This window comes from Dendropsophus ebraccatus, chromosome 2 (assembly GCF_027789765.1).
Source record: "Dendropsophus ebraccatus isolate aDenEbr1 chromosome 2, aDenEbr1.pat, whole genome shotgun sequence".
Lineage (NCBI taxonomy): Eukaryota > Metazoa > Chordata > Amphibia > Anura > Hylidae > Dendropsophus > Dendropsophus ebraccatus.
Genome location: NC_091455.1, coordinates 166,294,193 through 166,313,088, shown reverse-complemented (window position 1 = coordinate 166,313,088; position 18,896 = coordinate 166,294,193). Strand labels below are relative to the sequence as shown.

Genomic DNA, 18,896 nt, shown 5'->3' with positions numbered 1-18,896 from the left:
TCCCTGCCCCCTGGATAGCCTCTTTAAACACATATGTATAGTAGGTGATAAATCTATATTACAGCAGTCCAACAAGGGAAGAAGAAACAGGTATGTTTTATACAATACAATGAGCCTGTATTCCTTTATTGAAATGAATATGCACACTTGCCCAACCAGAGCATGCATGTCTGTAGAGGGTTTGGGGAAGTCACAGGCTGACGGCTCTATACAGAGGTTTATATGAGCAGTTACATACAACCTATCTGGGAGTATAGAGTGGCAACCATTAGAAATGTATCCACACTTTAATGAGCAGTCTTAATGGACCTTTTATTCCAACAGGTCATTCATGTAATCAGACGTATAAAATCTCAGAGAAAAATAATGGTTTGATGGTACATCCAGAAGAGGTTATACCAGAAGACACCATCAGAGGCAGAGGTCACGTGGATACCAGCAGGAGGAACAGCACCACTCCCAGCACCATAGCCATTCTGTGGAGAAAAACAAAATGGGATCTTTTTACCAATATGTACCATAACACAATTGTTTCTCATGATACATACTGCACACAATATTAGTGTCTGCAACTTTGTCACCGTTCATACTTTGTCACCACCCCCTTCCCCGGGCCATACGGCCAAAAAATTAAATCTCTTTTTTTGTTGTTTTAATTTTGAGACAATTCTTTAAATCTCGATTTTCTATTTTTATGTTAAATAAGCAGAGAAAATACACAAAGACACAGATAAAGCAGTACTAGCAGCTGTACTTGAATGAGCTGAAAAATTGCATTTCAGCATTATATCCCTGTTCCCACACATTCCCTCTACAAGATTATCATGCCCCCTGCCCTCCCCACATTCCCTGTAATATCACCATGTGCATAGGGCCCCTCACATTCCCTGTAATATAACCATGCCCCCTGCCCTCCTCACATTCCCTGTAATATTACCATGCCCATAGTGCCCCTCACATTCCCTGTAATATTACCATGCCCATAGTGCCCCTCACATTCCCTGTAATATCACCATGCCCATAGTGCCCCTCACATTCCCTGTAATATCACCATGCCCATAGTGCCCCTCACATTCCCTGTAATATTACCATGCCCATAGTGCCCCTCACATTCCCTGTAATATCACCATGTGCATAGTGCCCCTAACATTCCCTGTAATATCACCATGCCCCCTGCCCTCCTCACATTCCCTGTAATATCACCATGCCCATAGTACCCCTCACATTCCCTGTAATATTACCATGCCCATAGTGCCCCTCACATTCCCTGTAATATCACCATGTGCATAGTGCCCCTAACATTCCCTGTAATATCACCATGTGCATAGTGCCCCTAACATTCCCTGTAATATCACCATGCCCCCTGCCCTCCTCACATTCCCTGTAATATCACCATGCCCCCTGCCCTCCTCACATTCCCTGTAATATCACCATGCCCATAGTGCCCCTCACATTCCCTGTAATATCACCATGCCCCCTGCCCTCCTCACATTCCCTGTAATATTACCATGCCCATAGTGCCCCTCACATTCCCTGTAATATCACCATGTGCATAGTGCCCCTAACATTCCCTGTAATATCACCATGCCCCCTGCCCTCCTCACATTCCCTGTAATATCACCATGCCCATAGTGCCCCTCACATTCCCCATACAAGAACTCCAGCACTCCCAGGTCCCCCCATTCAACATGAATAATGCCTCAGCTGAGTATCCTATCCTGTGACCTGACAGGATAACAACAATCTGCAACTGCTGACCTCTGACCTCTGGAGCCGAAGAGCCATAAAACGGGCTGCTCTGTTAACTCTTTCAGTACTGCAGAATGTAGAGTATTACTGTGCATCACTTCCATTCTGCAATACAGAAAGAGTTAACAGCAGAGCAGAACATTACTTTTATGCCTCTTCTCCTGCTCTTGCACTATGCTGAGGTCAGCTCGGAGTTCGGCAGTGCAGAGAAGACATAATATAGCGTCCCCGCTGCTGGTAACTTTTCTACAGTGTGTAAGTGATGCAGAGTATAATAACTGCATTATTGAAAGGGTTAACAGCAGGAGACACTATATCTATGCCTTATGTGATGTGAATACCTGTGAATACGAGGCTTCCAGTGCCTCCTCAGCGCTTCTCATGAGGCAACTGACAGGAAACATGGCTGGGCACTGAGCCGTAACTATTTGTAATGATAAGGACACAGGACGCTGATGCCGCCCCCCTCAAGGGCTGTGTTATCTGCCGCCTGAGGCGAACACTTCACCTCGCCTCATGGCAGATACGGGCCTGCTTGCGGGGGAGCGGCACAGAGTTAAAAGGCAGCAGGCTGATAAGCTGACTGCTGAGCTAACAAAACTACTGGCTTCATTATTACTGTAAATTCACTCATCTCTAGTTACCAACCAATAAGTGTGTTGCATACAGTTGAGGGAAGGCAAACCAAGTCCCCCCTAGGTGACTTGCACCAGATCCCCTATTAAAGGTGCTGCTACATCCTTTGTTTCCCTGTGTGTGTCAGCACCACTGCTATATCTGATATCTGATCTGCGGGGGTGCCAGCTGTCAGCCACTGATCTGATATTTTGAGGATCTCACCAATAAATGATGCAGAAAACTGGTAAGGGTGGGTTCACACAGCGTTTTTGCAATCCGTTTAACGGATAAGTTTTTTTTTTTTTTTTAATGGACAAAAAAAAATAGTCAGCAACGTTTGTGTGTCCGCCAAAAAAACGGATCCGTTTTGATCCGTGTTTTTTTATAATTGAAGTCAATGGAAAAACGGATGCATACAAATGCATCAGTTTTTTGCAATCCTTTTTCATCCGTTTTTTGCAAAAAAAAAAAACAGATTGCAAAAACGCAGTGTAAACCCAGCCTAATCACCTGAAGTCTAATTGTTCTCGCTTTTTTTTTTTTTTTTTATTCTGGCCCTGTACATTTCCACATTATACTGTTCTAGTAGGAGCATTAGAGTCAGGTCTGTTTAACAAAAATGGAGCCCAATCTCATCTATTTATGGAAATGAGTGCAGCATGCTCGAGTCTGGTCGTTTGGCATTTGAACTTCAGAGGAAGAAGTTGGATGCAGCCATAGGCCATGTTCACTGAAGATCATACTAGCTGGTACTGCAGTACCGGCAGGATGATCTTCATTTCTGGTAAATTCAGATGCGAGCGTACCCATGTGCCTGGAGCATATACTGTCCAGCCCAGATTTCATTAATTCAAATACAATGTATGTTTAGCATTAATCACGGCCGTTATTGCAGGTTTCAACAACAGCCGTGATTTATGTAAAACATACGTTGTGTGAAAATGGCCATATGCGGTTTCCATTTTTTCCAGGACTCCCTAGGGCTGCATCCAACTTCTCCAGCCACCAGTATTTAAATACCGAACAATCAAACTCAAGCTCATCTCTAGTCACTTATAAGCTGTGTGCAAGCATTACCAGGGCATATCCAAATAGGTCTCCATGCACACTAGTGTCATGGCCCACAATTATGGCCAACAGATACCAACAACTCCTTGCAAGGTGCTATCAAAAAATACTGAAAGGACACCAAAGTACAAGTATAATATTTAATATGCTCATAGGTAAGAAGTGAATAGTAGAGATAAAATCAAGTGAACAAATATTAATACTGGGAAAAACCAAACAAACGCCAAAGCCTTAAAAACCACCCTATACAGGATATACACTGTCTAAACCCCAGTGCTTAGTTGTCAGAGGATGGGGTCCCCTTACTTTTTCTCCCAGGTAAAGGGAAGGATGATTTGCTTTGCAGTTGGTTGAGTTTGCTGGCCAGTGTGGTGAAAGGCTCAATCAAGGTCTTTCTGTCTGTAACCGAGACTTCCCAGAGTTTCACTTTCTCCCCTTTTGCCCAGTGTAGCGCCATTTCTGTATCCACTTGCCTGTATTCTTCCAGGTCCATCTTATTGCCCAAAACAACAGTGACCATCTTCGACATGAAAAGATCAAGTTACCATATTTTAGGAACAACGAAGGATATCATATACAGTGGTGCCATGGATAACAAGCATGATTCGTTATGGGACTGTGCTTGTAATCCAAATCCACTCTTAAACCAAAGCAAATTTTCCAATAAGAAATCATAGAAATGCAGACAATTGGTTCCACAGCCTAAACAATGATTAATTATTCTGAATAAGATGTAAAACAGATGAAACAAACATTCAGAAACAGCGGAATATGTGATATTATAAGTTACTGTACAGTAATGGCGAGGATGGAAAACACAAGGGCTGACAGAGACTGCGGGGAGCAGGGTCGGGACAAAGGGTAGGCCAGGGTAGGCGATGGCCTAGGGCGCCATCTAGTGGTAAGTTACAGGGGGCGCAATTTCAATTTCTTTAAAAAAAATAAATAAATAAATCGACCTGCAGAACCTGCCAGGACCTACAGAGGCTCCGCCCCCTCCTCACCATGTGATCTCTTCTCTGTCTGACTGCTGAGGCTGTACCGACTGCTGGGCTGCTGTCTGGTGAGTTCACTGACTGACTCTCATCATTCTTTAGGTGTAGGAAGGCTGGGAGAGCTGGGAGAGGAAGGTCACCTAGGTCACAGGGCTGCCCCATATCCAGTGGCGTAACTACCAGGGTCGCAGCGACCCGGCCCGCCACAAGGAGGGGCCCGCAGGGCCTCTGAGGCCCCCCTCATCAATCACTCTTGTGACCGCAAGCAATGTTTTGCTTGCGGTCACAAGAGGCCGCCACCGTCTTCCCCCGGATCATGCGCTGCTGCCGGGGGTGTCGGTGTCCTATCCCCAACAGCGCGCGCATCATAGAGCTCCCTGTGCTGGGACCTCCAGCACAGGGAGAGTCTCTAATGTGCGCTCCCTGTGCCGGAGGTAACAGGCACACAGGGAGCTCTATGATGCGCGCGCTGCCGGGGATAGGACACCGACACCCCCGGCAGCAGCGCATGATCCGGGGGAAGACGGAGGCTCAAGAAGGAGAGAGGATCGCCGGGGGAGCGCGTTGTTAGGTGAGTTGTGTGTGTGTTTTTTTTTTTACTTTTTTTTTATTTGTTTTCATGAAGGAAAGAGGGGGTGGGGAGAGGTGGCCATCTATAAAGGGGGGCAAGAGAGGGGACCATCTATAAGGGGGGGGGGGCTGAGAGGGGACCATCTATAGGGGGGGCCTGAGAGGGGACCATCCATAAGGGGGGGGGGGGGCTGAGAGGGGACCATCTATAAGGGGGGGGCTGAGAGGGGACCATCTATAAAGGGGGGCAAGAGAGGGGACCATCTATAAGGGGGGGGGGGCTGAGAGGGGACCATCTATAAGGGGGGGGGGGCTGAGAGGGGACCATCTGTAAGGGGGGGCTGAGAGGGGACCATCTATAAGGGGGGGGGGGGCTGAGAGGGGACCATCTATAAGAGAGGGGGGGGCTGAGAGGGGACCATCTATAAGAGGGGGGGGGCTGAGAGGGGACCATCTATAAGGGGGGGGGCTGAGTGGGGACCATCTATAAGGGGGGGCAAGAGAGGGGACCATCTATAAAGGGGGGCAAGAGAGGGGACCATCTATAAGGGGGGGGGCTGAGAGGGGACCATCTATAAGGGGGGGGGCTGAGAGGGGACCATCTATAAGGGGGGGGGCTGAGAGGGGACCATCTATAAGGGGGGGGGGCTGAGAGGGGACCATCCATAAGGGGGGGCCTGAGAGGGGACCATCTATAAGGGGGGGGGGGGGCAGAGGGGACCATCTATAAGGGGGGCATCTAGCATCTATAGGAGGGGGGGAGAGGGGGCTATCTATAAGGGCTGGCATCTATAAAGAGGGGAAAGGGGGCCATCTATAAGGGGGGATACACTGAGGGGGCATCTATAAGGAGGCTACATAGTAGGGGGCATATACTATAAGGGGGGGTACACAGAGGGGGACCATCTATAAGGTACATATAGGGGGGCATACACTGTAAGGGGGTCACAGAGTCAGCCTACCCACTAAAGGGCCAATACAGATGTGCAGTGTGTAGAGAGATGAGGATGGTGACAGAGTGTGGAGCCTAATATGTTTCTCTGGCAGATTCTCTGGATTCGTGGCTCGGAGAAGTTCTCATAACAGCCCAGGGCAGATGGAGAAGAAGATGAAAAGGGAAGAACTCCAATCAGAGAAGACGCCCTCTGTGAGTCACATGATATAACTGCACTGTTATGTATATGGTGTACAGAACCTGTGTGGAAATGAGGCTACCTCTATATGACTGGATGCGGTGATACGTGTACAGTGGATGTTATTCAGTAGCAGCGGTGCTGTTAGTCAGTATGTGGTGGTATTACTCAGTAGCAGCGGTGGTGTTAGTATGTGGTGGTAATAGTCAGCAGCGTTGGTGTTAGTCAGTATGTGGTGGTGTTAGTAGCAGCGTTGGTGTTAGTATGTGGCGTGGCGGTGTTGGTAGCAGCGGTGGTGTTAGTCAGTATGTGGTGGAATTATTTGTTACTTGTTATCTGGTACTGTGTTTTATTGGTCTCAGTATACAGGATTTGGTCAGTAACAGTATGGCGGTAATATGTATGGTGATAATATTTTCTCTTCCTATATGCTGGTGTTATTGGTAATATCTGTCTTGGTGTGTGTATGTGTATATATACCAATAGCATCACTTGGTAGTGAAAGCAGGGGGGGGGGGGCCCCCCCAAGTTGACCTCTCGCACCAGGGCCCAGGAGTCATTAGCTACGCCCCTGCCCATATCCCTGCACTGCTCCTCTATACACAGCTCTTCCCATATTGTTCCCCAACCTGTGGGTCACCAGCTGCTCCAAAACTACAACAGTCACAGCATGATAGGAGTTGTAGTCCTGCCACAGCTCGGGAGCCACAGGTTGGTGAACACTTATATTCTGTTTATTGTGTACAGGCTAATCCCCCTGACACCAGTGAATTACAGTCAGGGGGTACAGTATACACGGTCCTGTAACAGTCAGGAGGTACAGTATACATGGTCCTGTTACAGTCAGGGGGTACACTATACACGGTCTTGTTACAGTCAGCGGGTACACTATACACGGTCCTGTTACAGTCAGGGGGTACAGTATACACGGTCCTATTACAGTCAGGGGGTACAGTATACACGGTCCTGATACAGTCAGGGGGTACTGTATACACGGTCCTGTTACAGTCAGGGGGTACAGTATACATGGTCCTGTTGTTTTTGGGGGTACAGTATACACGGTCCTGATACGGTCAGGGGGTACAGTATACATAGTCCTGTTACATTCAGGGGGTACAGTATACATGGTCCTGTTATATTTAGAGGGTACAATATACATACTTGACTCTCCCATATAGTCTGCAGTGTGGTAATACTCTGCAGAGCCTGTGATGACCAAGTATCAGCCCCCACATACGGTAAAGCCTCCTGGCTGTCCCCGCATAGTGTACAGTCTACACTGGGGGGGGGGCCCCATTTGCCTTCTCTGCCTAGGGCACCAAAACTCATTGTCCCGGCCCTGGCGGGGAGCATGAAGGAATGAGCAGGGTATATGTGGGCACATACATGCAGCACTCTCTGTCCAGGGAGAGAGGGGTTACAGCTATGAAGAGATTACCTCCACAGTCCTGTCCCCTGATGTAAGCCCCAGCCTGAAGTGGACCTGCTATGATTTGGATGGTGAGGGAGACTTCCTGGGTCAGAGTACAGGGCTGTAGACCACCTTGCAGACCATGCCCCTCCCACCCAGTACAGGGAGCTCTTAAACCAAAGCAATGATCTTAAACCAAGTCACAATTTTGAAAAACCTGTGAGCTCTAAAATCAAAACACTCTTAAACCAAGTTACTCTTAAACCAAGGTACCACTGTATATGGTGGCACTTTATAAAGCTTCCTGGTACTTTATTTGGTTCTGTTAATTACACAACAGGCATGTAGACTCCCTTGTGTTACACTTTTAGATCACATGATCAAGTAGCCTGTACTTTTATTTCCTCCTATAGAAGCCTGAGGCAGCAGTATTTGACATTGGAGATGGCATCCCTGCCTCCTGCCTTTAAGTAACGTTCCCTTTTCTATTCTATCTGTAGGCAGTCTGTTTTACATCTGCTGTTCAGACAGGCTACACAAGACTACAACAGTAGTACAGGAAGGTGTGTCTGAACATGCATTGAGGCATAATATAAGATTATGGTGAGGGGCACAGACACCTTCGGTATTAGATTTTGTGACTTTTTTTTTTTTTTTTTTTAGCAACTGAGGACTAGCTGTACAATAGAGGCAGGGCTCAGAGGAAATGTGTGATTTCCAAATTGAATCATTGGTTTTGTTAAGCCTGTGCAGAGAACAGGTTAAAGGGGTCCTCTACGCAAACTTAAAAAAAAACAGGGTAGGTAGGGGGAGGTGGGAACATAATCAAAATATACTTACCTGTCCTGGCACCCCCGCAGCACAGCGCCACTGCTCACAGTCACCTACGTGGCTTCTGTATCTTTCAATCCTGTGACATCATGGCCCTGCTCAGAAATGTTGTTCAGCCAGTCAGTAGGACACCTCTGCAGTCACTAGCGGAGCGGTTTATTTCTGTAGGGCTGAGATGTCACAGGTATCAGGAAAACAATAGGTGACCATAAGCAGTTGCACTGCAGCAGCACTGGGACAGAAGTGTCACTTGATTGTTATGTCTTCACCACTCCCTGACCTCTCTGCAGTTTTAAGTTTCTTTTTAATACTGTTATTTTATTGTTTTAAGTTTGCTCAGAGTACCTCTAAATGTTTATGATAATGCTGTGTACTGGTGTATCAGTATACAAAGGGGTAAAGTAGCAGCCCCAGTGCATCGTATGCCCTCAATGTCATGTAAAAAAAGGATTACAGAAACAAAGTGCAGAGGAGAATCAAAATAAAGGTACACCATTACTCAGTGTCCCCTGCCATATTAGCCTATATCTAGGTATATTACACAGCCTAACGTGTGGGGTAAGCAAGCGGCAATCTGCTAGATCAGCACTCACTTACAGAGCCTATTACACAGCTCTATTATCATGAGGCCAGGGACGCACGGATGCAGCGATGTACGCCTCTTCCTTACTTTGAAAGGGTTCTCAGTTTCAGTATATAGAAAGTGTTGCTTACCTCTCCATGCTTCCCCTCCAAAACCACGCCACCTCCAAAACCAGTCTCTGCAGTGACAGCCCAATCAGCCAATCACTGGTCGCGGTCCTGTCCCATGTCAGTCCGTGATTGGCTAAGCGGGCTGTCACTGCAGAAACAGCTTAAGAAGTGTAGGCTGCACTTAGCTGGGGACCCAGAAAGATGGCAGGATGACAGCGGGGGAGCATCTTAATTTCTTTATTATTTTCTATATACTGATATAGAGTACCCCTTTAATCAGCTGTTGTCTGCACATCACCTATTACATGCAGTCATGCGCAGCCAATTAATTTTAAACTTGTTGAAAGACAACGATCAGCTGAGCAGCGATCAATTTTGTCTGATTATTGTCTTTATTACATAGAGTAATATCGGCCTAATTTGGCCAATAATCGCTCTGTGTAATAGGACCTTTAGTTTTCATTATATAGAATATAGATTAGGATTGCCCATCCTGCCCAAGAGCTTTTATAGAGACAATAATAGTGAGTTTATTTCAGGGCACTTACTGTTCCTTGTGTAGATATATATATAATATACTGAGAATTGTACTGGCAGGGGATTTTGGTGAAGTGTAAACTTGCATAACATTTTTCCTTCTCATCCAGGATATAGTTGGCACTTCCCAAAAGGTAAAACTGTTGGAGTAGAGATACACACATACACACACTCTTTTCTAAATCCATACACCCCTTTAAAAGTCAACATTTTAGGAAATCTATCACCCCCTGTAAACGTAGCTTAGACAATACGTTATTTTACCTCCTTTTTATCTCGGAAACGGTCTATATCTCTTTTAAGTTGTTCAACCTTTCTAAAAGATTCCAGGCTGTCCACACTGTAGACAAGAATAAAGCCATCAGCTACGGAGAAGTAATGCTTCGGCAGCTCTGTGCCTTCCTGGAGTCCCTGTGTGTCATAGAGGCGCAGCTGCTCCCTCACTCCACGCTCCGTTTCCACTGAAGCAATATATATATCTTCCAAGGTTTCAATATTTTCCTGACCTGCAACAAGCCAAAAATAAATCTCCCCTTAAAAATAAAAACACAAACCATCAATGTTTCAGTGCCCTCAAAAAAAGAACAACCAGATGTTTCCGTTCCAGCTATTTCACCTATTGTGGAGAGTTAGAGCCCTATTACCCCAGCAGATTATCTGACAGATTTTTTTGAGCCAAAGCCAGGAATGGACTATAAACAGATAACAAAGGAAAGACTGAGATTTCTCCTCTTTTCAAATCCATTCCTGGCTTTGGCTTAAAAAAAAATCTGTCAGATAATCTGTTGGTGTAATAGACTAAATTTATGTTGTAAATCTCACGTACTAGATTGCTTCCATTACCGTCAGGATCTGCAGATGATCTGAACTGCATAGGGCTTATTAGTATGTACTGTCAGCCATGATAAAGAACGTTCCAATGGCTGGAAGATCCTTAGAACCAAACATGTAAGGCAGTTTACAGCATGATCATTTACACTGATTTATAGCATTTTCTATCATCTACCATAATACTTCCTATTCATTGTTTTCTTGTTAAAAAAAACAAAACTAACGGCAAATTGCAGTTGTGCATGTTTTTGGTGTTATTACTACAGTATGCGAGGGAAAATGACTAGAGACAATCACAAAACCCTAGAGCAAGCTGTATGTAAAAGAAAAAAAACCTCACCTAAGAGCTACAAGGAAAAAAAAATTTGAGTAAATCAGGCCAGATTTCTAACAGTTAGAGATGAGCGAACCTGGAGCATGCTCGAGTCCATCCGAACCCGAACGTTCGGCATTTGATTAGCAGTGGCTGCTGAACTTGGATAAAGCCCTAAGGCTATGTGGAAAACATGGATATAGTCATTGGTTGTATCCATGTTTTCCAGACAACCTTAGAGCTTTATCCAAGTTCAGCAGCCTCTGCTAATCAAATGTCGATTGTTCGGGTTCGGATCGACTCGAACCCGGTTCGCTCATCTCTAATAACAGTACATTTAGCACATCTTCATGCACCTGAAACACATTTAATTATATATTTTGGACACTTTTGGTCTCACTGAACAGTGGCCTGGTTGTCACTGGGATGCAGAGTTATCGTGTCCGCTTGTGACTTGGGCCTAGGGAATGTGAATGTCAGAGGGTGGTTTACCGTCCTCAGCGCATGTCGACTGAACTGAAGTGGTACAAGCAGAATGTGCTGTCAGCTCTAATCCAAATGTATATAGTGTTAAATCCACCTGTGACTTCCTACCAAGCTGGGGCACCTCTGGATATATACCAGTGAAGTTTAGAGTATACCGTTGTTGCCAGTGTTTTTATTTAAAAATTGCTTTATTTGGGCCATAAATAATGTCAAGGATATGGGTCCTATTGTTCCCTATGCCCCAACACTGATACGCCTCACAGTACTGTATGCAACATGGTGAGGCCAAGCAGTCCTAGGGCCGGGGAACTATAGGCTCTGCCTCCTTGACATTATTATAATAATAAAAATTAAAAAAAGACAGACACAGGTAAGTTTCTAATGGGCCCCTTGAATGAGCAAATGAGCTGTTATTAGAAGGTTTACTAGACAGACACTGATCAGCCATGAAATATCTAAACTTACCAATGATGTGGTTTCCATACAGAACCTGCTCAAGTATAGCTGTCTTGCCCACTGCTGCCAGTCCACAAACCACGACTCGACTTCCTTTCCCCATCATGCACCAGGCTATTCTGTATGTAAACAGATTAGAAATTCATGTAAACAGCAGCGGCATGAAACATACTTTTATTCATTATATAAAAAATTCATTGGACACATAAGAGGTGCAGGTCTTTCCAACCACGGTTTTGGTTTACAGATAAAGATGCAGAATACACATCGACATGTTCACCATCATTACTATAACAATGCTGCTGCTGCACAGTTCTGCCACAGGGAGGTGTGCATGTAATGTTAACAGATGAAACTTATAAACTCACATTCACACACTAAAGCAGGGGTAGGGAACCTTCAGCCCTCCAGCTGTTGCAAAACTACAATTACCATCATGCCTGCACAAGACTGATTATAAAAAAGTTCATTTTTCTCTACGTTAACCCTTTCTGGACCGGGCTAATTTTCGTTTTTGCGGTTTCATTTTTTTCTCCTTGTGCCTAAAAGGCCATAGCACTTGCGTTTTTACACCTACAGACCCACATGAGCCCTTATTTTTTGCGTCACTAACTGTACTTTGCAATGACAGGCTGAATTTTTGCATAAATATATGCTGCGAAACCAGAAAAAAAATTATATGCGCGACAAAATTGAAAAAAAAAAAACACAATTCTTTTTCTTTGGGGGGGCTTCTTTTTTATGCCGGACATGTTATATATGTTCCTCAAGTCGGTACCATTAAAACGATATATAACATGTATAACTTTTCTTGTATATGATGACCTGTAAAAAAATTTAAATCGCTCTATTCCCAGGCTTATAGCGCTTTTATCCTTTGGTCTATGGGGCTGTGTAAGGTGTCATTTTTTGCGCCATGATGTGCTTTTTCTATCGGTAACTTGATGGCGCATATGTGCTAAATTAATATTTTGGGTGAATACTGAATACTTAATTAGTGGACACGGCGATCGGCTAATTGTCGCACCCGGGACCGCGGCAGTTCCGAGTGGGGTCGCCGCGTGGCCCCGCTCTGAACTCCCCACCCGCGCAAGGACGTACGGTTACGTCCTCATGCGGGAAGGGGTTAAAGTGACTGTACCACCAGTCCTAGGCTGAAGCACTGGAGGTGTGCCGACCCACCCCCAGTGGGAAGAAACCCCAGCCCCTCCATGACGTGACTCCATTAAAATCAATGGAACCCTATCATAGAGGGGTGGGGGTTTCCTCCCATGAAGGGTGGGTTGGCCCGCCTCCAGTGCTTCAGCCTGGGTCTGGTGGTACAGTCACTTTAAATTAGATGCACAACAATCCCAAAAAGCTAAGGAGCAATCGGTTTATGGGGACAGGAGGGAACATGTGGAAAATGTGTTCCTTGCTAAGCTGCGCCGCCACAGTATAGGAAAAAAAGAATTAGTAAAACATAAGATGTACATAAATTTAAAAAAAAAAGGTTCCTCTGTCCCAAATAAAACACAAACCTCTCCAACCACACATGCACCAACTTTAGACATTGGCATAAGGCGCTGAAGCAGTAACGTTTCCATCATATAGAATATACATTAGGCTAAAAATAAAACAATCACCCCCAGCTGCCAATTTTAGTTTCTTCTATCTCAATCAAATGTCCTTTTGCAAAAAATTTTACAGGGGTTGCGTGTACAGCTAAGTGGATATGGGGGTTGGGGCAGTAAAAGCTAGAATAAGTAGTGGAGAGCAGACATCGGAAAATTGTCCATATTCACCCTCAGCATTTAACTCCAGGTGTCTGGAAAATTGGATGCCGCCTTAAGGAGCCATAGTCTGTATCCATGCCATTTCTCTAGATGCCAAAAGTTGAATGCCGAGCGCTTGTGTTCAGCCACATGGCCGAACAGACATTTTTCCAATGTTCGCTCATCAATAAAAGAAAAGTCCTCTATTTTTGCCATTAGTAATGCTAGGAAATTCATTTTGGGGTAACTATTCAATGCCGATTAACAGTCAAAGTACAACTCAGTTATGCTCAGCTACCTCTTCAAATGCTATGAAATATTCAAAAAATAACATTTCCTGGAAGATTTTACCAATAAAATGTCATTGCGTACCTTCTTTAGTATGAAAAAGCTATGCTCCAACAACTCCAGCTCATACTAATGGTGTCTGTTTCCTCTGCTTGTTACTCCCTCCCAATTAACCCTTTATTGGTTCTCCAGGGTAAGTAGGGAGGCTAGGACTACATAGAGGTTGGGTTCACATAGGGTTTGCTTCTGGGGGGGGGGGGGGGGGTAATATGAAAGTGTATATTATGGTCTTTCTTGTGATTGTGGGTTCAGATCACAAACATTTATCATATCATAAGCATATATATTGAGGCAAGTGCAAGGTGCCTTTGGCTGTGTACACTTTTTTTGTTGCTTTTTTATGCAATTTAGGTGAAATTGCCTCCATAAACCTTTGTTCACACAATGTTTGTCTACGGACGTTATTTTATACCCAAAACAACCGCCATCCTTCACCATACTTTGGCGGCCATTATTACAGTAATGGCTGTCGGTTTTTTAACACCCTTTTGGTGTGGCTATTTAAAACCTAAATAGAATTTATGATAAAAGACAGTGAAATGACGGCCAGAAAAGAATACTATGTGTGAACAACGACTGCTGTTTGCTAAATAACGACAGTGACAGTGTCATGGGCTATGTTCACACACAGTATTTCCATCAGTCTTTTAGTCAGTATTTTTTTTTAACCAAAACCAGGAGTGGAGCTGATAGAGCAAAATTATAATGGAAAGATGTGCACAGTTTATGTATTTTCAATCCACTTCTGGTTTTAGTTGAAAAAAGATTGTCCAAAATACTGATGGAAATACTATGTGTGAACATTAACATTAATTTAACAACCACTGCGAACAGCTGCTGTTCTATGCATTGTGTGAACAGACGGACGTTGTTTCCATTGACTTCAATGGGAATAATTAAATAAAAACAGCCATTATTTTTAATAAAATTGGTGGACGTTATTTTAACAAAAAGTAAGTGAACATGGCCTAATGGTATTGTTTAACCACAAATGCAAAAATAAGGCCAGTGTCAGATGGGTGTAATACAGCTGTATTTTTCAGTTCGTATTATGGTTGTAAGTCCCAAACTGAGAACAGGTTTAATAAGGATTTGGTCCACATTGGGGGAGATTTATCAAACATAGTGTAAAGTGAAACTGGCTCAGTTGCCCCTAGCAACCAATCAGATTTCACCTTTCATTCCTCACAGACTCTGGAAAATGAAAGGTGGAATCTGATTGGTTGCTAGGGGCAACTGAGCCCGTTTCACTTTACATCATGTTTGATAAATCTCCCCCATTGTGTTTATATATGTGCCTGTCACAGGTATCTCTCTACTTCCTGCCAACAACGGGTTGCTAATGTAGACCATTCATTTCAATGGCTCGAACAAAGTCACCATTGAGACTTCTAATACCAGTCCATGTCTAGTTTGCCTTGGACTCCATGCAAACATCTTCCACTGGAATATGCCCTCTCATATGGCTATGTCTGTAATGAATCAGTCAGTAGGGAAATCGTATGCTGGGCTGTATAACTAGAGGTATAACCAGTAGGAAGAGGAGATTGTGATCCTGCTGTATAGAGATCTAGTGACATCACATCTGGAATACTGTGCCCAGTTCTGGAGACCTCATCTATAAAAAGGACATTGATAATATAGAGCGGGTCCAAACAGGGTCGTAGCTAGAGGCGCATGGGCCCTGGTGCAAAAGTTTAACCTGGGCTCCAGGATAAAGATGCACAAAACAAAGGAGGCACACTATGGGCCAGGGGCGTAGCTAATGTCTCCTGGGCCCTGGTGTGAGAGGCCAACTTGGGCCCCCCCCCCCTCCTTTCAAGACCAAGTGATGCTATTGGTGTGTATATATATATATATATATATATATATATATATATATATATATACACACACCAAGACAGATATTACCAATAACACCAGCATATTGGAAGAGAAAGTATTATCACCGTACATATTACCGCCATACTGTTACCGACCAAATCCTGTATACTGAGACCAATATTACCAGTAATACCAGTATATAGGAAGGAAACATTACTGCCACACCACAACCACTACCATCACCACCATATTGTTACTGACCAAATCCAGTATACTAAATCACCTCATCCAGTCATATAGAGGTGGCCCCAGCTCTACACAGGCTCTATACACCATATACCAGTGCAGTTATATCAGGTGACTCACAGGAGACGTCTTTTCTGATCGGAGTTCTTTCCTTTTCATCTTCTCCATCCGTCCTGGGCCGTTATGAGAACTTCTCCGAGCCACGAATCCTCGGAATCTGCCAGACAGACATATTAGGCTCCTCACACTGGCACCATCCTCATCTCTATACACACTGCACATCTGTATTGGCCCCTTTACACCCTCATTTAGTGGGTAGCCCTGACTCTATGTGACCCCCTAATAATATATGCCCCGCTCTGTGTATTCCCTCTCCCCCTATGTTGCCCCCCCAAATAGATGGCCCCTCTCCCCCCCATGTTGCCCTCCTTATAGATGGCCCCCTCTCCCCCCACCCTCCCTTATAGATGGCCTCCTCTCCCCCCTCCATATAGCTGGCCCCCTCTACCCCAAAACAATGCTTGCGGTCACAAGAGTGATTGATCGGGAGGGCCTTCGTGGCGGGCAAAGTCGCGGTGGCGACCGCCGCGACCGCGGTAGCTACGCCACTGCTATGGGCTATGTACAGCACATGATGGGCACACTATGGGCTATGTACAGTACATGATGGGCACACTATGGGCTATGTACAGCACATGATGGGAACACTATGGGCTATGTACAGCACATGATGGACACACTATGGGCTATGTACAGTACATGATGGGCACACTATGGGCTATGTACAGCACATGATGGGCACACTATGGGCTATGTACAGTACAGGGAGGCACACTATGGGTTATGTACAGCACATGATGGGCACACTATGGGCTATCTACAGCACATGATAGGCACACTATGGGCTATGTACAGCACATGATAGGCACACTATGGGCTATGTACAGCACATGATGGGCACACTATGGGCTATGTACAGCACATGATAGGCACACTATGGGCTATGTACAGCACATGATGGACACACTATGGGCTATGTACAGCACATGATGGGCACACTATGGGTTATGTACAGCACATGATGGGCACACTATGGGAGATGTACAGCACATGATGGGCACACTATGGGCTATGTACAGCACACGATGGGCACACTATGGGCTATGTACAGCACATGATGGGCACACTATGGGCTATGTACAGCACATGATGGGCACACTATTGGCTATGTACAGCACATGATGGGCACACTATGGGCTATGTACAGCACATGATGGGCACACTATGGGAGATGTACAGCACATGATGGGCACACTATTGGCTATGTACAGCACATGATGGGCACACTATGGGCTATGTACAGCACATGATGGGCACACTATGGGAGATGTACAGCACATGATGGGCACACTATGGGCTATGTACAGTACAGGGGGCATACTATGGGAGATGTACAGCACATGATGGGCACACTATGGGCTATGTACAGCACATGATGGGCACACTATGGGCTATGTACAGCACATGATGGGCACACTATGGGCTATGTACAGCACATGATGGGCACACTATGGGCTATGTACAGCACATGATGGGCACACTATGGGCTATGTACAGCACATGATGGGCACACTATGGGCTATGTACAGCACATGATGGGCACACTATGGGAGATGTACAGCACATGATGGGCACACTATGGGCTATGTACAGTACAGGGGGCATACTATGGGAGATGTACAGCACATGATGGGCACACTATGGGCTATGTACAGTACAGGGGGCACACTATGGGCTATGTACAGCACATGATGGGCACACTATGGGCTATGTACAGTACAGGGGGCACACTATGGGCTATGTACAGCACATGATGGGTCTTTTTTCCAATCTGGCTGGGGAGGAGGTGGCTGAGGGCATCGACGTCCACTCACCTCCTCAGTTCCAGCGGCGGGTCCCGTATCGCGGTGCTCCGGTCCTCGCTTCCTGGTCCCTGACGCGGGCTTGAGACGTGACGTTTCAAGTCCGCTCAGCCAGTCAGTGACGGAGGCGGGATTGGAAAAATGCCCCCCCTCAGGGGGATAACCACCAGAAAAAAGGTGCAATAAAAAAGTGCTGACAGTTTCTTCAGCCTCAAAAAAACACCATGTAAATATTTGTGTCTGACAGAAGCCTGGAAGTTTTCTTTTCGTTTAAAAAAGCTTTTGACTTATTAGAGAGACATCAGAAGTTTTGTTTAGAGATCAGTGATGTGCAGTAATAATGAAGCTTATCGCTGTGTTAGCTCAGCAGTCGACTTATCACCTGGCTGCCTTTCAATTCACTGCCGCTCCCGGGTGCCAGGAAGAGCTGGACCCAGTCCTGGGAAACTTCTCCCAATATATTACTGTAAATTCTCTCATGCCTAGTTTTGATCAGTGGGGGTCTGGGTGCTCAAACATCCTCCGATCTCTAGAATGAGGGATTTAAAAAAAAATAATATTAATAATTTATATTCTGTGCATTGTGTGGGGGGACGCAGCCTGTTCTTAGATGTACACTTTTGTTTGTGTATGATTACACTTTAGGCATATAGATTGGCACTCCTGCTCCTCTTGGTTTATGTGTAGTCACACACTATATAGTGAGCTTGTGCCACACCACCCTTTTTAAAGGGGTTATCCAGCGCTAAAAAAACATGGCCACTTTCCCCCTGCTCTTGTCTCCAGATTGGGTGGGGTTTCAAACTCAGTTCAAATGGAGCTCAATTGCAAATTACACCTGAACTGGAGACAAGAGAGGGGGAAAAGTGGCCATGTTTTTGTAGCGCTGGATAACGCCTTTAATCATTGCAATGTTGGCACACATCCTGTAACCCTATAGTAATACATGGAGAGTGGTAACTGTGCTTGGCATGTCATGGTGGAGGCTTTATCTCATGTGATCTCCACTGACTGCACAGACTGGTACCAGTGACTACAATGTAGATTATTAAACAAGTTATTGCCAAAATTAAAATATTACATTTTTAATTAAATAAATAATAATAAAAAA

The 18,896-nt window shown here is 45.1% G+C and overlaps 1 protein-coding gene across 7 annotated transcripts in view; it reads right to left on the bottom strand.

Moving 5' to 3' along the window:
• Nucleotides 1-101: 101 nt before the first annotated feature.
• NKIRAS1 (NFKB inhibitor interacting Ras like 1) overlaps nucleotides 102-18,896 on the bottom strand; it is a 19,807-nt gene continuing 1,012 nt past the window's right edge. For 3 of the 7 annotated variants that reach the window (XM_069960416.1, XM_069960418.1, XM_069960419.1), the window contains exons 2-6: nucleotides 18,168-18,314; nucleotides 11,701-11,810; nucleotides 9,870-10,111; nucleotides 3,742-3,955; nucleotides 102-476 (exon numbers count right to left, since the gene is read on the bottom strand). In XM_069960416.1, the coding sequence (XP_069816517.1) occupies nucleotides 412-476; nucleotides 3,742-3,955; nucleotides 9,870-10,111; nucleotides 11,701-11,797 (618 nt within the window). In that variant the 5' untranslated portion in view covers nucleotides 11,798-11,810; nucleotides 18,168-18,314 and the 3' untranslated portion in view covers nucleotides 102-411. Of the gene's footprint in view, nucleotides 477-3,741; nucleotides 3,956-9,869; nucleotides 10,112-11,700; nucleotides 11,811-13,817; nucleotides 14,898-15,983; nucleotides 16,036-18,167; nucleotides 18,315-18,896 lie in introns of those variants that run through there. The other 4 variants (XM_069960421.1, XM_069960420.1, XM_069960414.1 and 1 more) reach the window with 4 other exon arrangements.